The following is a 23,936-nucleotide window of genomic DNA, read 5'->3' on the forward strand; positions in this document are numbered from 1 at the left end:
GCTATATTTCTCCTTCGTTGTTACGCTTGCGAAGCAAATTTAGGAAATTCCATATGGTGTTTGTGGATATACTCGCGTAGCACGGAATAATGTTGTTTACCAATTTGCTGAAAACTTATTCATAATTTCGTCACTCTTAACATCCTGCTTTCCCTGGTGAAGAGCAGTCGAGATAATTAGTCTATTAGAGTTTAGTTAACTGCTGCGTCAGGTAATACATTTAAACGTATTGCTCGAGTGGAGGAGAAAAAGAGTCGGAACAATCGAGTTTTTCGGAACATTATCGGTGGCGCATATAAAACGATAAAAATTAATTATGAGTTTTTCAATCAATCTGAGGGAAATTTTTATTTTTATTTTACGCGTCTATGATATCCCACGCGTATCATACAAGCTTTAAACCAAAGAAAGATTCGTACTCTCGGATAAATCTTCGCCCTTTTCATTCAGCAACCAATAAATACACGATTAGCACGTAAAAAATACTTTCGTTGAATTATAAAATGATAAAAATAAATTATGAGCTTTAATCAATCAGAGAAATTTTTATTTTACGCGTCTACGATATCCCACGTGCATCATACAAGCTTTAAACCAAAGAAAGTCCTGTGCTGTCAGATAAATCTCCCTTTTCGTTCAGCGACCAATAAATACATTATTCGTATTAAAGAAAAATACTTTCGTTGAATTTCATTATTTAAAAAAAATCATGCGTGTAGATGTGATAATGAGAGCAGCGAAATCAAGCGGGTCCTGTATCTCCATCCCCCTCGAAAGGACGGAAAGAGGTCGCGGAAGACGCGGCACCGCCACTCGACGACATCGCCGAATCGTTTTATTTCGATTCGCGGGGGCTGGTAGGGGTAACTTTATTGATTCCGAACGGGATTCCGGCGCCCTCTTTTTTTCTCTCTTTTCTTTATTTTTTTTTTTTTACTTTTTTATCATGTCATCGGGGATTCCGTCCCGCCGCCAGAAAACTCGCGGCTTTCCGCCGATCGAGCGAGGAGATGAAGATTCGAAATGGGATGTTTATTATTCCGCGCAAGTGCGACGCGCGCAATTGTCTCGCATTCTATTTTCTTCGTCCTCTCTTCCGTTCGAGCAGGGGGTGAAATGTTTTCCCCCTTCGTCGGCGGCCTTTGAAACAAGGAGAGACACGGGGGTTGTCAAAACGCGCGCGCAATTCCCAATCGGTTCGCAATTTTCTTGGCAAATTTGCCGACTGACCGTGATTCGCTCTATTTACCGCGCGAATTATTTCGCGGTCGACACGATTTCCACGGATAACGAGCGACGAGGATTAACGAACGATCGGGATTCATCGACTGTTTCGAAGCGCGCACGAGGTTATCATCCCTAATTAACCTTTTGAGTTACAGCTCGATAACAGGCTGATTAACCGCGTAGCAGTTCGATTGACAGTGTAGCTCTAGGAATATATTTACGCAACGCAATATTTACAGATTAAATATCACTTTGATTTGTGCGACTGAAATTTTTTCTCGAGTGCATTTCATTAAAAATTTGCTGCATTTTTGCACGACTCGGTTTTTCGTTTACATATGACACTCTCTGTTATCGCGGAATTTTTCCACGGTCCGCGTAAATAGAATGACTGATAGGTCTCGGATTCTCGTTGATAACGTCCGAAGAATGTGAAAAGAATAGGAGATGCGAAAGGGAGGAATATATGCATGGCATAAGTCATGGCGGTGACGTGAGACGCGATGCACTCGCGCATCCGAGTATGATGCGAACACGATGATGCACTTTGAATTTTCAAAGAGATCCGCGAAATACGTCGTAGTCGACAGAGCGAATCATCGATTTGATCCAATCCTTTATTTATGGCTCGAATTTTTTAAAATTGTAATTATTAAAACTGTGAGAATAATAAAATATTTAGAGCGTTATTTCTTTTATATAGAGATTTTGAGTCCATAAAATCTATACATTGTTGCAATTAAAAGATACTATATGAAAGAGAGAAACGTTGTATTGCAAAAAATTCAACAATACTTGTCGGTCGAAATAAATTTAAATTCAGGTGTGAAAATTATTTTTAAATTCCTCAATATTCGTTTTTTTTTTTTTATATAACAAAACTAGTTAAATACAAAATAATTTTCTTGTGCTCAATATTTGTAGCTGGCTTACTAGTTCTTTTCACACTTAAATTTGCATTAACATACCAGAGCCTATTCGAGTTATTATTTTAGATCAATTCGGTTCGATTGAGCTGACCAAAAATATCGACAGCTCATCGATGCCTCGTTTCGATTCGAGTATCGACAAATTGGATCGCGTTACGCAACGCAAAATTAACACGCGCTTGCGTCACGAGAGATATACATATACGAAACGTGTTCCTCGTTTTCCGGAAAGAGACGGACACGCGTATAGAGAATATGGAGGCGAAATGCAGACGTTGCACCGTATTAAGCACGAGGAAGCCATATGTCCACTCGGTAGCTAATCATTAAGCGCTCACAATGTAGCTCATATCGTCGCGTGCTAACCACACGTGCGTGTCGTCCTGTGCGCGGAAGGCGCAGCCGACGTACATATATATGCCTATATATGTAATGTATGTGTGTGATCTACATATGTAACGCCGGGTGCTGGAAATTGTATAGCTGCGCAATTGCCGCGTCGTAACCCATCTTCGTCTCTCTCGTCGATGCGTCACTCGAATCGCATTAATTCAACGAGGAATCTCGCTGGCAAGGCTACATCGGTTCGAGAAAAACCGCTCGCAACAGGTAATGCATCGCTCGGGTTTCTCTTCGCGTAAAGTAAACGTTTTGCGTCTTTTACCATTTTTATTTGATTTTTTTTTTATTTTTTTTGCAACTGTCGCCGATAGTCGCGAATCGCGAAGAAGGTTTCATGTTGTTAATTCAGGTAGCCGAGGCGAGTCTCGTGCATTTAACGGACGAACAGGAGAGGGCGATGTACCGAGTTAACGGACAGGGGCGAGTAAAAAAGAAAGCGAAGCTCGAAATTAATTCCGGGAAGGTACACCAGATAATTATGCACACGCGATGCCTTTATTATCCGCTGACGCCGTTTAGTCTACGGCGACGTGGTGTTGTACGAAGCCAACGGTGGGACGAGAGAGAGAGAGAGGAAAAGAGAGCGAAATGTGTATGTGTGTGTGTTACATCGTAACTACGAAATTACGTGGCTTTTTTACGCACCTGATGTTTACACGACCCTTTTTATCTCGTAACAAACCCATTGTTTTTTACAACTCTATATATCAAAGAGCGAGGAAAACAAAAAATTAACTTTTATAAATACATACATAGATTAAATGGATTATATTTATATTTTATATTATGTACAATATATTTTATATATAATATATATATATATACGTATATAATCCATCTAATCTGATCTAATCTATATATTATACAGATATTAAATGGAAAATGATGACATGGTGCGCATCTTCCTCCCTTCATAACTGAAAAGCTGTCACGAATAAAATGGATTGATTAATGAATTCACACGCGTATTATATTTGCGGATCAATTTCCATCGTGCAATTATAGATAGATGTTATTATTGCAAACGAATGGGATCGATGTTCGACGTAGGCAAATATACACGACCGAAATAAATTTGCTAGGGTTTCTCTATAACAAATATATTCAGCGGGATACGCGACACACACAATCGTTGGTGCGATCCTCGATAGCAAGAACCACCCGGTTTGTTGATGCTCTCTGCAAAATATTTGTGATTCAAACTCTCGATTAAACTGTACGATTAATTAAAATATCAAAATGTTTGATCGCGCGCGATGCGATGTATCGGATACACTTCGTGTCGGATTCCCGATGACGTCGGCAAATCAAAATATATCGTTATCCTCGCGAGAGGAAACGCTTATTTTATTTATATTCGCCACGAATATCCTAAAACGCGCATTCTCTCGAAAATCGCCCGTCTGTGACGTCTCTCTCGTCTAATAGTCGAACGGAAATGGTATAATTCATACATCGATAATCAATTGGAAATTTACACGTTAAATACTACGATTAGAAAGAGAGAGAGAGAGACTCGTGGGAGAAAAAAAAGTCGTTTTTCTTTCAAGGAAAATTACACGTTTCCCGATCACGAAGATATGACTCATTGAAAGTTGCAAAAAGAGGAAAGGCGGTTTCTAGCTGAGCTTTCTCTCTCTCCCTCGGTCTTCTATTCTCTCGGTTGTCGTTCTATACCGCGCTAGGGCAACATGTGTTGCTATGGGTCCTTCTGGAAGGCCCGCGCTGCACGCAATCCCCGAACAGGTGCTGTCGAACCAGGTAACGGACGGTTCCGAGCAGCTGCCACGCCAGGTGTAGAGCCGCAGTCCCTAAGCTCGTCGTCGGTGACGCGGCAAACTCAGCGACTCTCCGCGGCCCACCTTAGTCTTCCGTTTCCACCTCGTATATATATCTCAAAAATGTTGCTGCCAGCACATTGCGGCTGATTCGATATTTCACTTTCGAAGAAGTGCGCTCTCAGTGTCGCACCTTTTATACGTTACGCTTGTCGTCGCGAGTTTGTTGCGACGCCAGTGAATGCGATACGGTTACGGTAAAAAACGTGACGCGTTACGGAATGTTTTTAAGGGGATACCCGGTTTTCAAATATATAAATTAGATATATTAAATCATAAATATTCAAATCAACTATGAAAAGTTAGTTTTTTAAATTCCTCTTTATATACTTACTTTGTTCAAAATCAATTCTAGCTAATCTGCGTCTGGCTCTCTTACTAGTTCTTTTTCAAAGTCTTTCCGATTTATTAATTTTAAAAATCATAGAGATATGATTAATTACGTTATAAAAGAGATAAAAGTTTTATTAAACGTAAAAAAAAAGAAAAGAAACAGAATAGAGACGGCACGATTAAATCTTGAAAATTCCCATTTAACTACCAAATATTCTGACGATTTGTAATCTGGTCTCGAGTAAGGGGTAAGTCCCAAGGGCGACTTAACGGAGGTAGCATCGCGCGGCGGAAACGAGTGAAGCCTCTTTGTGGTTGAATGAAGTCCGGGGTGGAGTCGTGACAGCGACCGAATTCAGGCCAGGAGCGCATGACGGATCCGCGAACCCCGCCGACTTTTCAGTAGTCGTTCGCTCGTACGTTCGTGCGGTTCTCCTTGCCTCGTTCCGGTTCGGTTAGTTCCGGCAGGGAAGCACATTCTCTCTATGTACAGTTTCTCGCGGAGTTCCTCTCTTACCGGGAGTTTCGCCGATCATGGGTATGTTAATTAATTGACAACGCTCGTGTATTATTAAGCTTTGTCTACTTTATTGCAGATATCAAGTTTCATTTTTGCGATCTCTTTTTTACTCGTTAAACCGATTTTTTTTTTTATGTAAATACAAATTTTTGTATTTTAAATTGTATTTTTCTGTTAATGAAGCATTTGAAGAGATTTAATATAAAACTTTGCCCGACATTGTTATATAATTTTAAATATAAAAGAATAACCGTATATATCGCGAAAGAAGTTACTAAACAAACCTTTAAAACGTTAACCAGAGATGAATGAGCATGTATGCTAGTGCGTACAGGAAGGAAGCACGTTCATCTGTTTGTTCGCGTCAAGAATAGGCTATGCGGAAGCGGGTTGAAAAAGTGGAATTTGCGCTGATTTATAAACTGTTTATTAAATGCAACGAGAGACAGAGCGTGGATAGGACGTCGAAACAAAGCGGAATGAAAAGGATGCGTAAAAAAATTAAAGAGTCGAGAAGAAGAAGAGCTCTCTGTATTTGCTTTAACCGCGTTTGTCCATATCAAGAGAATGGGAGAAATACTGTGCACATTGTGTGTCAGATATATACGCGTTTTCATTTTCATCCTTCCAGAATGTGAACCCGAAACAACGTTGAATAATCTTCATTTTTCTCTCTTATTCTATTGTAGCCCAGAGCACACAATCAATTTAATCTACAAAATTATTGTGTGTTTAATCTCTGAATTTTAATCACTTTAGCAACAATCGGAGAAACAATCAGTGCTAAATATCTTTTTATTGGCAAAGATCGATGTTTATTTTACCGCGCCGGTTTATCGTATTACATTGTCTCTATTATTGCCACGTGGTTGGATGTAAAGTGGACACGTCTGTAAATACTAGCCCTTGATGTTCTCTTTATCTTTCTCTCTTTCTCTCTCTCTTCCCCTCTTTTTCTCTCGATAAAGCGTTAAGAAAATGGATGAAACTTCCTTTAACAGCCACTTTATCGGACATTCCGATTCTATCGTTTAGGCTCGTAAGGAGAAACGCTGAATGGCAGCCTATTCCCAAGATACCTATATCGATTCCGAAAGGGCTTCGGGGTTCGATTCGTTTTTTATTCTAAAGTTTAATCTCGTGTAGAAATTATCCATATATTTTAAGTTTACCTTAGCAAAGTTTTTCTCGTTTAATTATTAATTTTAAATCACTAAAAAAATTCTGGGAATTTTATATCAGAAGTTGCTTTAAAACAATTTTTTAGCTTTGCTTCAATTTTTCAGCTTCGGTATAGCGGAAATTTATCGCAATAGGAAATAAACGTCGATAGAATTTCCCATATAATCGGAAATAAGCACTCGAATTTTATCGAAATTTCTATTTTATCAGCGTCTCTAGTAACTGCGTAGTTTTTATCAAATATTTTTTATCGATTAGAGAATTATTAAAAATCTGAAAAAGATATCTTTCGTTATATTGGAATTACCAATGAAAATTTCATTATATTTTCATGGCTGCTATTTGTCGACATTGAGTTTGAACCGACAATATATTCATTAGTTTTTTTTTTACATCATTAATCATCGATTTATTACAATTTGAAGGCATAGTTTTTATTATAAATTTATGCAAAATGAATAGGATATTTTTGAAGAAAGACAAATTTATTTGTTTTATCAGACATAAAATTACAAAATAAATAAAAGAGATAACTGTCGTGTATAGCGAAGAGTGATATTTATTTCGAATGTGAAAATATTTGACGAAAACATATCATATACAATACAAAACTGTATCGATGAACATTTATATATCGCTGGATATACATTTCATGGACCAAATTCGACAAAGCCTCTGTCGTGATCCCTCGTCTCCATATTTTTCCCCTCTCGCAGTGAAGAGAAGAATGAAGAAAAGAACAAATTTTTGAGGCTCATGGAAACGGAGAAAATTGATTCGGAAGCTTTTATTATTATGTACACTTTCCACGTATGTCGAGAAAAGCAAATTTCGACGCGCCCTTTCACTCTTTCTTTCGATAGCACGTCAGATTTTAATTTTAAATTCGCATCCCCGTCGAAAGAGAAATTTTGCAACGATTTTTTTTACCGTTTTAATCTACATTGATATTTGTCTTAGAAAACGTATTAAAGGTCGAGGATTTTTTGTCCATAACCGTTTCGATAAAAAGAAAAAATTCTTTCTCGCGTTTTAAAACGCCAATTTCATTCAAAATGCCATTCTTTCTTTCTTCCGAATAACGAAGATTAAAACAGTATCGCTGTTTTTCGAGAGGTGCGCCGCGCGATTATTGAGTTACCCCCTTAATAAGATTCTCGTGCCTGACTTGGCAAGAAGGAAGTGGGGATGGACAGAGAAAAATAAGCGTACGAGTGCTTGCGTGTCATTGCACCGTACTTTTCTCGGGCGGAAATTTATGCTGTTCGTGGAAAACGCACGGCGAAAAGGGCGTACGAGCGACGGAAAAAAAAGAGGAAGAAAACACGATGGAGAAAGAAGGAAAGAGAGAAAAATCCGGAGGTATAGGGGTGCCAGAGGGAGGCCGAAAATAGAACCCGGCCACTTTGTCGGGGACAATATCGTACGTCTTAGCTCTCCACTCCGTAAAATAAACAGCTTTCCCACCCTTCTTCGCCCACTTTTCCTTGGGAGAGAGTGTCCTTTTTTCTCCACTATTCCCGAACTACATTTTCATATATCGCGGCTACGAAAGGCGAAAATATCCTTGCGATACTTCCTCGATCCCGCGCCACTTTATTCTCGCAGTTTTCCCTCGCTCCTTTCTTCGGCCAAAAACGCGCACCAACCTTCTGCTCACCCCGGGAAATCACACGTATATCGCGAACGTGCACTCGTCGCGGACTCTAAGACTGTTTAAAAAGCTTTTAGCGATATTAGACTGGCCGCGAGAGGAGCTTTTCCGAGACTGACGGACTCGCCACGTGGTCCTCTTTGATCATCGTCACGAGTGCGAACTGGATTCGTCGCGAGACATCCAAGATAAATATAACGGGCATAAAGTAATTTAGCAACATCTCAATGTTTCAGAGACTGAAGCGGATACTTCAATTTTTTTTTTATTTTTTTTTTTTTTTATGGAAAAGGAAAAAGATTATAAAATGCTTGAAACTAAGAACACTGTAGATACTTGTGAAAGCAAACTGCTGCTCTCTTTTTAATTAAATTAAGAAAGGTCGAGGAAATTTGGACGTTTTACATAATGCTAGATGAGTAATGTGATACTTTTCGAAAATGTGAAAATCTCGAAATGAAAATGCTGCATCATCATATGAATAGAGTTATTTAAACGCAATTTTCGCACGTAAAGTCTGTATACACTGAATGTTGTTAGGCGATTTTTGTAGAATCATCTTGATTTTATTCACATTTATTTTAATATAAACCAAAATATTCTCAACGTTGCTAAATTATAAACTTAAATTTCGCGATCCCCTACAAACATTTCTAAATTTCTTATCTACGTCGAAGTATGGAGAGCGATACATTCTTCTCGGTTTACAATACGATCTAGAATAAATTAAACAATTTCTATATTAAAAGTAATTAAAATAAATAAATAATAAGATGCAATTTAATTCGATCAAAAACTGGCTATTTATTTATTGAAAATAAGTACACACTACGTTTCGACCCACATTGTGGTCCTTTTCAAGTGTGTGTTGTTCTTATTCAGCAATTACATTAATTAAAAATAGAAACACGAAAGTTGTCCTGTCATATCGACAATCTGTTAGCTACTGATAATTTATTGAAAATAAGTACACACTACGTTTCGACCCACATTGTGGGTCGAACTTTTCAAGTGTTGTTTTTATTCAGCAATTACATTAATTAAAAATAGAAACATGAAAGTTGTCCTGTCATATCGATAATCTGTTAGCTACTGATAATTTATTGAAAATAAGTACACACTACGTTTCGACCCACATTGTGGGTCCTTTTCAAGTATTGTTCTTATTCAGCAATTACATTAATTAAAAATAGAAACACGAAAGTTGTCCTGTCATATCGACAATCTGTTAACTACTGGACGATTTTTAATTAATGTAATCGCTAAATAAGAACAACACTTGAAAAGGACCACAATGTGGGTCGAAACGTAGCGTGTACTTATTTTCAATAAATGAATAGCCAGTTTTTGGTCGAATTAAATTGCATCTTATTATTTGTGAAAATTTATCACTGACGATCAACAATTAATTGTGAAAATAAATAAAATATTTGTAGAATTTTTAAACATCGAAGAGCAAGAAATTCTCAAGAAGAGAGAGAGAGAAAGTGGGAGAAAAACGCGTCGATAATCCGATCGATCCTCTCAACGAAGTCGGTCTCGCAGCCGCAAACGCTCTCGAAACAACCTCGTTTTCCTCTCTCGGTTTTCCTCCGCGACGTCTGGAGTTCGTTAAAACACCCTCGAGAAACTGCGTACACAGCCGGTCGCGATTGCTGCACCCATTATTCGACCTATCGTTGCCTCCCTTTCCACCCCCTGTTTTCTCATCTTACCTTTACTAGTTTTAGGCGAAAACTTTAAGTACTCCGCCGCTTCTAACGGTCGTACCTTAATTTTGCGCGGATCGATGTTTCGCCCGCATCACCCCGAGCGCTGACGCACCCCCTCCCTCACCCCTTTTCCACCCCCTCCCCGTGCTTCCGCCTGTACGTGCTGTTTTCCACGTGGATTTCGTACGTCCTCGCGCGCATGTCCCGTTGCGACGGATTACGCTTCTGTAATCGTCGGTTCGATCAGAATGCACTGGATATCGTGAGGTTCCCCGAAAAGAATACCTCGATTTTTGCTCGTTTTTCCTCGACGAAGATCGGCATTAATCTCTTCCCGGAGAAAGAGAGAGAGAGAGAGAGGGTCTCTGAAAAAAATGTATAAAACAAAGAATATATTCATGTCTATATTTTTTTTTAATTATATGAAAGTATTATTTTTCTTGCAAAAAATATCACATCATTACAGATTAAAATATACGAAATAAAATAATTCAATATACTGCTTACATCCCTCCCACTTGCCCTTCTCTCTCTCGAAAGACGTATTTTGCACATTATTCTGTTTTGCAAAATAGAAAAAATAATGCCATACATTCGATATATCGGAGAGAAACCCGGAGATTTGTATTCGAAAATTCCTCCGCAGAAACGTAGCAATTTTTTCGCGAAGATAGAGTCTCTGTGTTAAAAATAAAAATGAAAACTCAACAGCAATATACCTTCGAGGGGAATAGTACTTCCACTATCACTACTACATACCGCCCAAGAACAATATTGCTAATTTTACGAAACGGGGAGTTTCTCCGCGCAGCAAGAAGGAAATTTCGGGAGTTTTGCCGACGTTATATATATATATATATATCCGGCGCGATGAGAGACGCCCGAGATCCCGCTGTTTTCCACGTGTATTGTCTCGCTGCGGGGCTCCTTCGCAAACACACGGTTCTCGTAATCTGCCTGCGCGCCGACAATTTCGCTCGCAGCGACCCTGCAGCTTCATCCGTAAAATCGACTCCGCGATTATATCCCGAGAAAAGTCACGCGCGGAGAGAAACTACGAGGAGACTTGGATTTTTCCGAGAGAGGCCCTCGGAATAAATCGATCAATTTTCCGCCGCCTCATTAATCTCGCGATACCGCAAACGCACCCTCTCTCTCTCTCTATTACTTATTTCTCCCCGGGCAATTAAGTTTTTATCGTATTCATCTTCTTCGCTATCGCGGACCCAGCGGCGGAGTTCTCGCGTGCTTTCTTACGAGCATGTGAGATGTACGTACACGTACCGTATGTTGAACCGCGAAACTCTCTCTTCGCAAACAAGAGGAGAAAAAGAGAGAAGGAGAGAGAGAAAAACAATTTCAGGACTCGCGGGGTGCACGCGCATAAATTCGCGTGAAATATCGTCGTCCTCGAGAGCTCAACGGGATGACTGTGAATCGTGCATACGCATATGTGTGTACTAGAATATTTATTACATCCCCCGGATAACGTTTTAAGACGATTCCGAGCGCGGTTGAGTACTTTGTTTCTCCTTCCCATACGTATATATATGTATAATGCACCTGTTACCACCGACATTTCCTCAGTTTATTTTCCTCTTCGTCACCAGAGAAAAGTAGCATCTTGTTACGATGCTCTCCGTTAAAGCGCTTTATCAAAGGGAGATTGGAAACATTGCTGCTTTTCGAACCACGTCGCGATAGAAAGGGAGGGTGAAACCGAAAGGAAGGGAGGGATGGCCGTCTCGGGAAGAAGCAACCGGGAAAATGCCGGGAACTCGTTACGTCCATTTGAGAATTTTCCTCATTTCCCCCTTCGTTCGCTTGCCTTTCTTTGAGCGTTTCTTACGCCTCGGCTCTCTGTTCCTTCCGCTATTGGGAGTCAGATGACTCTTCAACCTCCGCTCTGTACTTCTTCCTTTCTCTCTTTCATCTCAGCATTTCGCGATACTCATTTATTCGCATCGACTGTCGACGACTTCCTGTCAATCCGCGCGACGACTTAAAGGGATGCTGACCATGACTGTTTTACCGACTTTGAGTTCAACGGCTTTTCTTTTTATTGGCTCTACAGATTGAAAAATCCTTCTCCGTAATTCAAGTACTGATAATAATGAAGAGGGGAGCGCTGTAATTTCGTATTAAAAAAACAATAAAGTTAAAAGATTACAAAAGTTTTTTTATCGGCCTCTTGCATCAGCTCGTAACAATACAAAAGTTCTGCAGTTTATTTATGCACAAAATATGGCGCTCCCAATAGAGATGACATATGAAAGAATAATACATAAGTAATAAAAATGGGATTGAAAATTAATTATTATTTCTATCTTGAATTAATTACTATTAATAAAAAGTGAACCTAACTTAAAGAGTAAAACAGAACAACGGCAGCATCTTCTTCACGATATCTCGCGGAAAGGTAGAGGAGGATTTTTTTTACCTTCAAAACCGCGAAATTCAGTTAAGTCACGTACAACGTTTTATCGCGGTTAGGTTTGGTATGGTTTCTTAAAGTGGCAAACACATCGGGTCCTTTGAAAAATTTACGCTCGTCGCGACACGCATCGAGTGTTTTCTCAAAGTTACGTCCGGAAAATGGAACGGTTCGAGAGCGATGGAATCATGAATCCCTCTCTCAAAGGCCTCGTATCGAGTTTCCGTTTCCCTGTGTAGAGAAAGAGCGAAAGAGAGCGGAATCGACATCGAGAGGTCGACAAATACAAAAAAATCGCATTTCTGCTTCTAAATGTAAACGATCCTTTACCCCGCCATTCAGGAGGAAAAGGCATACGAGCTATTTCCAATTGCCTGGATATACAGTAAAAAGGAAATAAATATTACGCGATCTGTCATTGACACTTTGTCAGAGATAGATGAGATAATATAATTTGATCATTTAAATCGAACGCGACCCTACTTCGCTTAATTAGCACAGGGCTGTTCTCTCGTCAGTGTCGCTTATCCTTGTGTGCTCTCGTATGCGAAGCATCGCAACGTGACGACCGAGATAACAAGACAATGCCAACGTCGCGGTTTTCACGTGATGACGTAGTGTGTTTCCCACGCGCGCGAAGCTTTCATCGTGAGAAGAGAGAGTGTCACCCTTTGCGAAGAGTCAAAGGGTTCGCGAAGAGAGATAAAAGAGAGAGAGAGAGAAAGAGAGACAGACATCGCGCGACAAAGTTGGAAGAGTCTGCGTGACCCAGAGAAGCCGGGCGGGATTCGGTGCATTTCAAAGTTTCCACCGGAAATTGGTATGGAAAGCAGATGGCCGACGGTTGACAGGAAGGATATGCGGTTTTCCACACGCATGTCATCGCGGTAACTTTCCCCTTTCCGTTCACGCCTCTTACTCCCAATGCGAGTTTCAGCGCACGCGACAAGTCGAACGTGATAATGCGTCTTTCTGTCATTTGTCCGAAAAGCGATGGACCCGGATGGTGGTAGACGAGGCATAAATCGTACTCGAATAAACGTCCATCGGAAGCAAATAATCCTTCCAGCGTTTCGCATTAAAGATTCTTTTGTTTGAACGGTAGTTTCTGTGCATAATCCTTTTATAAGTAGAATTACAGGTATGAAAAAATATTTTTAAATTCCTCTTTAATTATTTTGAACGTTTCGAGATCATCTTCGACAAATCGATGATCCAAAAAAAAAAAAAAAAAACTGAAATGTTCAAAATAATTAAAGGAGAATTTAAACGCAATTTGTGATATCTATATCTAGCTCCTATTAGCTTTTTTCAATTTATTATCTTATATTATAAACTTCTCGAATAATAACGTAGATGTAAGTAAATATCTAAATTACTGCTTCATAATACTGCAATTCGGCGGAATAATGTTTGTTCGCTAACTCGCGAGAGTATCATTTATTGTTAGTCTCGAATGGGAGATTCTATCGATCGTCTCGCGTTTTCCGCATTTTCCTCAATTTCAAATGTTGTGTTGTTAAAATCTTACGCTCCAGTTAACGCTTAGCTAACTCATGGTTTTCTCTTTCTCCATTAATAGTTTTAACTTTTCCAATTAGTTATCTATTGTTGTCCGCACGTAATTCATTCATTCGTATCCTTTCTCGCGGATAATCAAATTGAAAAGCACGTGTGCACTGGATTATAAAGATTCTAAATTATTTTTTAGCGGTTGTTACATATCGTTTTACAACAATATGAACATTCGGCGTAGAACAGCATATTGTACTGAAAATTTATGTTTCTGTTTAAATCAGAAATAATGCCTGAAAATTTATCGTTAACAAATAATTAGTAAGATATAAATAATGTAACATACGTAACAATCGCTAAAATGTTAAAAGGATATTTATCATTATCAAGTTAAATGCACAGTGCAACATAAATAATGTAAATTATGCATAAACGCATACATCTATTATATTCTTATTTGTATTTGTTATTCATAAAGATAATAAGAAGTAATGACAATACATTTTGAAAACGATAATCTTATCATAGATAAATCTTTAAGAAATCTCTTAAAACAACGATTTCTTTTTAAATGGAATCCATAAGATACGAGTTATCAAAAATATTCTCTCAACATTCTTTTAATAATTTCTTAGCGCAATTGTAATTTATTGCAATCATAAATTCAATGAATTTTAAAATTTTACATATATCTAATAAAAAATGCATATACATTTTTTATTAGATATTAAAACTAAGATTCTTTCTAATACTTGAAAATATGGAATTTGTAGTTTTATAACGAATTCAAAATTTATAAAGACTATTTTTAATTTTTAGAAAAATTTTTTCAACATTTTTGTGCGTATCCAAATTTCCTGATATTAATAATTATATACTTAGCTTTTTCTCAAGTTTCAAAAGTCGAAAGTTTCTAGAAGACATTAAAAATCGTCGATACATATTCTGCTTATATTTCTCTTTTTCTCTCTCTTCCATCGGTTTGATTTTTCCGTTTTCATGGCAGTGTCGATGTTGCGATAAAAGTTATATAACGACTTTTTTTAATTTTTCCAATTCGCATACAAAACACTGGTTCCACTTAAAAAAACTTGATTGTGCAGTAGAAATCAATCCGATAAGACGTCAGATAAAACTTGTTTTGACAGTAATTTACGTAATGCAACTCTTAATTTGATGTGATAAAAATTAATAATTCCATTAATTGATAAATATGTATTAATTTTAATGAAAAACGATAATTTTACAAAAATTGATAAATTCTTAGTAATTTAATTTACAAAATATATTTATGTATAAATATTGCATACTGTTTACATGGATGGATAATAAACTAAGGCATTATCAAAATTTTAAACATTAATCGCTTTAGAGAAATACAAATTTGCGAGACGAAAATCTCTCCCTTCGAACCAAAATTAATTACTTAGAGATACACCTTCATAAAACGACATATAAGGCAATAGAGAATGATGTGAAAATATTCTTGTATTCTATGCAATTCGACAGTTCGTCACACATTCACAGCACTCTCGCGTCGCGTATACAATCATCCAATGAAATCGATCAATTGTTTTAATTATCTTTAAAAAGCATAGAATACGATGACCGCTCCGAGTGCGATTCCGGCTACGAGCAGATAAAAAGACAGGCCACGTCCGTTATTTTTCTGCTCTTTCGAGTATTTTGCCACCCAGCCCTTCTTCGGCATTTGATTCGTCCTTTCCGACTCGACGAGCACGCCGACCCGATACTTCTTCATCAGCTCCATAGCGTCGTTCGAATGCCCGACATCGTCAAAGTCCTCGGAGGCGTCTATGCCTCTGTGATCCAGAAGGACTTCCTCGCCACCCGGATGCTCGTTGAGGAAGCTGTGAACGTTGTACACTTTGTCGTGAATGATGAACATCATAGTGTCCTTGTCGGTGTTCTTCGCGACTTCGCTCCTCGTAAATTGCCTCTCGTTCGCCATGTCTTGTGTTGACGTTTCGTTTTATTGATTGATTGATTTATTTTTTTTTTTCGTCAGTTACAGTCAGCCTAAAATAAAGAGCATTGTTAGGAATATTTTGGTTACTTCGATGACATAAGAAAATTGAAATATATATATATATAATATTATATATATATATATTATTTCTTATATTATATAGATAATCGTAGCAGAAATAATATTATATATATATATATATATATAATATTATTTCTGCTACGATTATCTATATAATATCTATATATATAGAGCATTTTTATTAGATCGCTCGACACGAGCAGCAAATGTCATTGATAAGTTAAAGCGCGATTGTATAAATCGTATACATACACACATATATATCACGATCGACAATGTATAATTTCCGGAAAAGAATTGTAATGTCGCGTCAGTAGATTTAATACTTACGTCAGAAGAGAATATAGAAAGATCTCTATATATACGTCGTATATTGTATATGTACAAGAAGAACGTCATGCCACGCGCTTCATGAAGCACGTTTATGAAAAATGAGGCGTTTGATATAATCAAGCATCGAGGTCACACTGCAGACTGATTGCGTAACAAGTGTTAGTGAGTCTGTCATAGTTATCCTTCAACGGACTCGTAGTAAGATAGTTTGGATCTCATAATTATGTACAACGGTAATGATGTCTTTATAAATGACTTTGCAAATTATTTCAAGTATCTGATAATAATTAGCGAACACTCGTTTGATACGCAATCTACACTTCTCGTGATACTAGTAACCAGATGGTAAATTGAACGTTCATTTTCGCTTTATTATCGTTTCGGGATATTATTTGAGCTGTTCTCTCGCGGTTTTGATTTGTTAAATCGAAGATTTTCTTGTATTCCACGGATTTGAATTAATTGATACTCGGAACGCTTTGAATAATTTCTTAGCACGCGAAGAAATATAGATGGTTTCGACAAATGAAAACTTCATTCCCAAGAGATTTCCCGATTTGCGGAAAAGGTGTATTTTTATTTTTCGTTCTTCGAAAAAACGAGATTAACATACATATAATTATGAAAAATCATAGATGAATCGCGATCTCATAGTCGTTCATGTACAGTTGAAGGAATAATATTTTTCTCTCTCTCTCTCTCTCCGCGATATAATCAAACTTTGTCCGATCCAGGACCATGATTAGATAAGTTCGTTTGCTTCGGAACTCCATGTTTTCACGACGAAATACCGATTCGTAACTTCAAACACGTCTCGAGCGCAAATACTCGCTCCGCGAATGGAGAGATCATCATCGACGGAAGAGAGAGAGAGAGAGAGAGAGAGAGATCTCCGAACAAACAAGATACGAATTCGAGAAGTGGAATCGGGTCGATAAGATGCCTTTACATTTTCCCTCGAAACGAACGAGAACTGGTCGTCTCGAATCCGTCCTTCCTCCGCGAGGAAGGAACAGCGAATTCGCGAATGTACTTCGAACATACCTTCGCTCTCGCGGATCGACCTTTTTGGAGGAAGGCCTTTTGTGGATCAGTTGTTGTCAAAGTTATTAAGAGATGATAAGACGCGGGCGTGTGCCGATCGTTGATTTCCGTCGACGATGACGTTCGCGCTGCCTCTTCACGGAACCGCACTCGCGTAAGCACTGCGGAATCCGACTTGTTCACCGTGCAGCTTTATGATCCCCCTCTTCGTGTATACTTCATGTGCATTGGATTCTCAGCCCCACTGTTCACTGTTATCCGTCAGCGCTGCCAACCGTGTAATCATCATTGCGCTGCACACTGTTATAGTTAGATCGTCAATCACGGTCAATGTTCCATAGGTTCATCAAGTTTACTGCGTAAAAACGCATGCGAAACCGGTTCGCGAGAGAGAACGGTGTTGGAGAGACTGCGGAAAAATTAGAAAAAAAAATCCCTCACATGTTTTTCTCTTCTAGCTTTTTCTCTTCTCCTGTCTTCGTAACGAGACCTGATAATGAAATTTTGAATCGTTGCGTTGTATCAATTCTGTTTCAAGAGGTTTCCGATATCAGGTGGCGCCAGTCGGATGCTTGCTGATTCTATAGTCTATGTATGTGTACGTGTAGGTGTATATAACATCTATATAGAAATGGCATTATAAAGTGCCATTCGATAAAACGCATCAAGTATCTATCACAAAATGGCTTCATTCTTCAAACCCTGAATCCATTCTCGTGTTTGTACAATCAAGAAGATTATTCGTTGACAAAGCAACTCCAGTCAAATTAAATTTATCGAATTAACGTATTTACAGAAATATCAGTGAATGCAAATTTAATTCGTTATCTTCAAAAGAGTAATTATACTTTATCACGCGTAGAGCTCTCCCAAATTAGGTCGAGAAAGATATTCTCTGTTTCAGCAGAAAATCCAGTAGCAGCAATCGGATCCAATTAATGAATGAAAATACATTTATGTCGTATTAACTTGATGGACCATATAGTCAACGCTATAAATAAATTATTTATTATATAATTATCTTTTATTCATTCGCGACAACACACGGTCGCGATTAGAGCGGTCGAGACCTCTTGAAACTTCTTCCATTGTACTTGAAAGCACGCGCAGTCTGTAAGAATAATAGATTATATTTTCTTGACATTTTTTTTATCAGATAACTAGTACCATTTCTATTCCTGTGAACTTGCGTATTATGTAGCATGACGTTCGATTCATATGCAAAAACGTCTAGTCATGGTGACGCCGCGTATTTATCTGCGTGCATGTCGCAGAGAGATAAGCGCGATAGTCGAGTTGGTCGATCGACGAAGTGTACATTTACCAGAGAAACACAACTTGACAATATATGTGGAAAATAAATCGATATGTTTATTAAGATTTTTTTGCATCAAATATTTCGAAGCAATAACAGTGATATACGTTTATTATTCATACATTTTTTCTCCTTCGCACACATACACGTACATATTCGATATTTCATAATTGTCTGTTATCGGATGAGGTGGCATTTTCTTCTAGTGTATAACGAATGCTTGTTAATTGACATATCTAATTGCTTTCAAGATATTTAAAATAATAGATAGTTTTGAATAATATGTAATATGCTAATATTTCTTTTAGGATGCATATTTTACATACATTTTGGATATTGTGTCCATGTAGGCATGTGTCAGAATTTGAGACCAAAACAAAAAAAGTTACATAACACGTATCGGATTTTTGTTGAATCATTCCTTTAAATATATATTTTTAGCTACTTTGTTACAGATTACATTACAACGCATAAATTTAGTTGTAGAAACAATGAGCTTTCAATTTTTATCTGGACAATTATAAGCAAATCAAGTATATTCATCCGATTTATACATATATATTTCCTTAATTACTTTTTATGAGTGTTACAAAAATATTTGCTTGATTATAAAGTATATAGACGCATATATCTCCTTCAGTGCAGAGTTGAAAAGAAAACAGTTGTATATCGCTAAAGATAATAAATTATTTTAAAAATCCAACAACACAAACACAAGTAGGAGAGATAATATTTAAAAAGCTGAACAAACTGATTCTCGATACAAAACGAACTTTGTATAACATTATATTGCGCGTATAGAATTTTGCTAAAATTAGCTATCTACGCGTATTACGCACACATATATTATATTCACGTGAAACGGTTTAAATTACATATTCTGATAGTAATAGTAGAATATTATAGCATAAACTACGACACCAAGATAGGCGAACATCATAAGCGAGAACTTTCCTTCCGTCTGGCGATTATCTTGGTAGTTTACTGTTGATTCTTTATCTGCTTAAAAAGAAGAAAATATTTATTCCCTTAGGGTAACAATAAAATTCTTAATAACTATCTCTGTAAATAGATATATTATTTATGTTTTATCATTTGTCGTAACCACGTTAATGTATTTTTAATTCGAGGGAAGAGACATTATGAATTAAAAAAAACTCAATAATCATCGAGAAACAAGATAAGCTGATATATTTTATCTATAAAACGCTGATATAAAATGTCAAAACAATGATACGGAATCTAAATTTTTGCAGCGATTAAAAAATTGCAATCGAAGAGTAAAAAATAACCTGTTATCGCATCTGCACCAGTTGTCTCTGACCGAATCTCGCTCGTTATCTGGGATTGGGTCGCGCTCTCCTGGTTCGTTACTTCTCCGATTTTAAATGTCTCCCGAAGTTGCTTCGCCTCATTAGTATGACCGATGTTCTCGAAACACTCGGTTGCATCTTGCCCCGCCAATCCCAGCAGCACCTCCTCGCCACCAGGATGTTCCGGCAGGAACGACGTGACGTTATAAACACTCCCGTGTATTATTATCCACACATCCTCAGCGTTTTTGTGCAGGGCGACTTCCTCGATCGTGTATTTATTCATCGTGGTTCTACGATGAAAAAGCAAAAATAAAATTCTTTTGTACTTTTCACACGTGTGATTTTATTCCACGTTTTTCTTCCCCGAGACACAACAACAATGAATATATTTGATAAGTTCACTCTTTTCTTTTCACCTTGGGACAAACGCACGTGCGCGCGCTCGCGAGATCTATTTTCGAGATGTCGATCGGATCGAAGAGGCACTTTGAAAGGGAAAACAGGCCGCGTGTATCGGACAGAGATGAGTTCCTCGACCAGGCTTCGTCTCCTCGCGCGTTCGCAGAGTCACTGCTCCGGCCAGTGGCTTCGTTTCCTTTCGCCTAGCTCTCACGGATATGTCGATGGCGTGAGACGGGTTTCTCGCACTTGTACGTGCACTTGTAGTTCACGCTCGGTTCCGGTACGAACGGTATAACTCGCTTGCGACGAGTTCCCAGCGCGTGTTTTCTGGCCTAAATAAAATCGCCGACGATAATAAAACGCGGACTCACGCGATATCGAGCGGTCGTCGCGTCCCTTATATATTTATTTTACAACTCTTATACCTTTATCTCCCTATTTCTAGACCGACACGGTCGTGTCGTTGTATAACTCTCCCGCTTCTTCTTTGTATTAATATTTATATAATCGATCACTGATATTCAGTCCGTGTATGAAAAAATCTTGCGGTTTTTATCGATTATCGATCTTATCTATCTAGCTCTCAATGTCGAGAAATGTAAATTTTAATCTATTAATCTAGACGTCAGACACGAATCTCGGGATCTATATTTGTTGAAAATTTGTCAAAAAATTCGGAAGTCTAGAAATATTTTGGCGATACGTCGTTTTATAAAATCTCGTTGCACTTAACCCGAGCAGTGTTGGAGTAATCTTTAGATACATGTATTTAAATTTGAATTGCTTTTATCAGATTCATTTTCAGATACATTTTCATATATTTATAGCAACACAATTATACTATCCAATACAATTATACTAATCATAAACATTGGTTGAGCGATTATTTAGCATTAGTCATATTTTAGTATTATGGAGAAATAGTTTGAGTGACGGATATCTTTGAGATATTTTTGATGTTATATAAGAGTAACGAATAAAGTCGTAAATCAAAAATTTATAAAAGATTTATTTAGTATATTTTGTGTATATTACAATTATCATAAAATATAATTTAAGAGTATCTGATATTTATCTGACAAAAGTATCTGAGTATCTAAATACATTTTTTTTATGTATCTGTATCGAAATACTTGAAATATATCTTACTCGTCACTGAACCCAAAACCGAAGTCCCGAGTTTTTTTATAAAACGTACATACACATAGATTACATGCAAGGACTTTGATCGGAACTCACCTGATTCTGAGAAAGAAATTTCGAGAGAGACAATTGCGATACAATTGGCGACAATACTCGTCTTCGTACGTCGAAATATACTCGTACCTATAATTCTCTGCAGGTACTGTAATAGTAATCGAACTAACTGACTGGCATTCTTTCTCGACAATCTTTGCGTTATCGGAGTGTAGATTCTCTTACATAAACTTTACGATCTCATGAAAATGCATCAAGCGATTTCATTTGTATTCAGTTTCAATAATGATGCCGCAGAATATAGACGGACGATAGGTGAAAATGTCGCGGTAATTGAATAATAATAATAATTAAAGTGTATATATATATATATATATATATATGTATATGTAATTAATTAAAGTGTGTGTGTGTGTGTAGTATATATATATATATATATACTTTAATTAATTATTATTATTTGATCACCGCGACATTCACCTATCGTCTGTCTATTCTGCGGCATTGTTATTGGAACTGAATAATTCTTGCAAAATAATGATATTTTTAATGAAAAAAAATTCAACCTCACGCGAAGAAAAACAGAATTGGTTTTAAATTTGAAGAGAATCTAGAAGAATCCAAATTTAATTATAAAATAAAATAGATATCGAATGGTATAATATTCAAGATGGTTCATTGACGGTGTATATGTTGCATATATAGTTGACACAAACGCCGAAATTAGTATCGAGCGATATTGTCGACGGGTTTAGCGTTTACGTAAGTGCAGTTGGCGGCGCGAAACTTGCCGCAGCGATGGAAGTTTGTCGCATTGAATTGAATAGAGCGATTCATGTTTAGATTAGTTCATCACGCCGCTCGTAATACCGTGGAAGTTTGCAAACTCCAGACTTCTGCCACGGATGCCACTGCGGCGGAGGACTGTTAGGCAAATGCGAATTTGGGCGCAATGCAGCTTATTCTAACAAAGCCGTGTTCGCCGTATGGCTATGACGCCACTTCGAGGACTTCCAAGTCCTTTGGATCTTGCCTCGAATTGCCCATAAGTCTATTAAGACTATCTTATTCTGCATTTTTTCATTTCTAGTCAAACTTTGCTTATTTCGTGTAAATGTGACTTTTATTATTATTATTATTTTTTTAAATAATATTTATGTTAAATTATTTATATTATATTGTTCATATTTAAAAAATACATATATTTAATAAAATTCATAATAATATGTGAAATAGGAAAATTTTTATTAAATGAAAAAATGAAGAATATAAGATAGCTTTATTATTCTTAAATTAATTATTTAATTAAGGAAACTACAGATAAGATGATTAGATAGATACAAAGTTTTACGTGCGCGGGGTAACACATTATTTCAAGTTTGCGACCTTGAAACTTCGAGGGAACCATTAATTATCTTCGGCTCTTGAATATTCAAGAAAATTAACTCGCGGAGAAAGTCCTGTTATATCGTGGAAGTTTCGAAACTCCCGGAACTTTTGGAAAATTGAAAATCTATACAATTACGGCTCGGCGCCGTTTCAGAATAATCGAGAGATCGTATCACCAAGAATTTTTCTCGTCATCGATATATTTAGTACAACATATCGTCCTCGATTTAACGTTTGTCCGAAAAATAATCTCTTTTCTCGTTCACACGAGAAAAGCAATCGCATACACACACACACTCTCGATGATGCAGCCTACGCTGCTATTTACGGCACGTTGCCTCTTTCAAAGGACGATCGATCTACGTTGTTCTTTTCAAGTTTACCGATATCGAATGTCAGAGGATGGAAGTCCGGGCCAGGCGAAGCGGAAGTTTCCTTCGAGAATCCTCCGGGACGCCTCGTTCGCAGGAGAAACGCGAGTCAAGAAGCACTACAACGAGAAAAGCTTTCATCTTCCATCTTCTATTTTTCCCTCCCTCTCGGAGCTTCGTCGATTAATTATCAAAGTCGCACTGCCGGCTTCTTCGCGATAAATCTCGCTTTGGCATTACGGTACATAAATAAGACGCTTTAGTTCCCCGCTTAAGCTCGAGAGATACGTTTCCGGCTGGCTAATGAAAATTTGATGTCAACCATGTACTCGCGAAATGGAAATAATGCAAAAGGAAACGCGGGAATGCGAAAGTGGTACACTGTAAAATCGTCGGGAAATAATATGCCGCGAAAACACGATATTCGATCAATTTACCAATTTGTTGAACGATCCTGTCGCGCCTGTGTATAAGAATCTTCCTTGTTTATTTCCATCACGTTCGAGATTAATCCGACAGTTTTGGACGCGCACCGGGTATAGTCTGAATTAATTAATTTGATTAAAATCGTATTTAGCTCTCGCTGAAAGCGCGTGCATCGTGTAAACACCGAAGCGCGATGTCGTTTCATCGATTTTTTCCTTCGAATCTCGACAAAAGCAGATTTAGGGTGACGCTTTTTTTTTTTTTTTTTTTATTTCTCTTGCAAGTATTTGAATCCCATTGATCAATTATAGGCACGTCCGAGCGAT

At 37.6% G+C, this 23,936-nt stretch overlaps 3 protein-coding genes across 13 annotated transcripts in view; 1 reads left to right on the plus strand and 2 right to left on the minus strand.

Moving 5' to 3' along the window:
• Positions 1-23,936, plus strand: part of HnRNP-K (Heterogeneous nuclear ribonucleoprotein K) — a 91,797-nt gene that overhangs the window by 59,620 nt on the left and 8,241 nt on the right. The window lies entirely within an intron of this gene.
• Positions 14,951-17,381, minus strand: LOC114931086 (cytochrome b5). Of its 2 annotated transcripts, none has more exons than XM_029303026.2 (2): positions 17,195-17,381; positions 14,951-15,786 (listed from the first exon to the last, which is right to left on the minus strand). In XM_029303026.2, the coding sequence occupies exon 2, from the start codon at positions 15,716-15,718 to the stop codon at positions 15,332-15,334; it is 387 nt and encodes a 128-aa protein (XP_029158859.1). In that variant the 5' UTR covers positions 15,719-15,786; positions 17,195-17,381; the 3' UTR covers positions 14,951-15,331. The 2 variants fall into 2 exon arrangements, with proteins under 2 accessions (XP_029158859.1, XP_085336735.1); XM_085480609.1 differs by lacking the exon at positions 17,195-17,381 and adding an exon at positions 16,148-17,003.
• Positions 18,542-21,629, minus strand: LOC114931085 (cytochrome b5). Of its 4 annotated transcripts, XM_085480602.1 has the most exons (5): positions 21,467-21,629; positions 20,653-20,872; positions 20,242-20,559; positions 19,802-20,115; positions 18,542-19,511 (listed from the first exon to the last, which is right to left on the minus strand). In XM_085480602.1, exons 4-5 carry the CDS (start codon positions 20,106-20,108, stop codon positions 19,381-19,383), a joined length of 438 nt encoding a protein of 145 aa, XP_085336728.1. In that variant the 5' UTR covers positions 20,109-20,115; positions 20,242-20,559; positions 20,653-20,872; positions 21,467-21,629; the 3' UTR covers positions 18,542-19,380. The 4 variants fall into 4 exon arrangements, with proteins under 4 accessions (XP_085336728.1, XP_085336724.1, XP_085336734.1 ...); XM_085480598.1 differs by lacking the exon at positions 20,653-20,872; XM_085480608.1 differs by lacking the exon at positions 20,653-20,872 and having other exon boundaries at positions 18,542-19,508; positions 21,467-21,627.

The sequence above is a fragment of the Nylanderia fulva genome, unplaced genomic scaffold, assembly GCF_048542155.1.
Source record: "Nylanderia fulva isolate GAGA-0341 unplaced genomic scaffold, ASM4854215v1 Scaffold1, whole genome shotgun sequence".
In the NCBI taxonomy this organism is placed as follows: Eukaryota; Metazoa; Arthropoda; class Insecta; order Hymenoptera; family Formicidae; genus Nylanderia; species Nylanderia fulva.

Bases quoted from the DNA above. Each gene is read 5' to 3' on its own strand.
- LOC114931086 (XM_029303026.2), bottom strand. From the start codon at position 15,718: ATGGCGAACGAGAGGCAATTTACGAGGAGCGAAGTCGCGAAGAACACC.
- LOC114931085 (XM_029303025.2), bottom strand. From the start codon at position 20,108: ATGAATAAATACACGATCGAGGAAGTCGCCCTGCACAAAAACGCTGAG. The intron at 19,512-19,801 runs GTTATTTTTTAC...CTTCTTTTTAAG, and splicing joins TGGTGCAGATGCGATAACAG to CAGATAAAGAATCAACAGTA.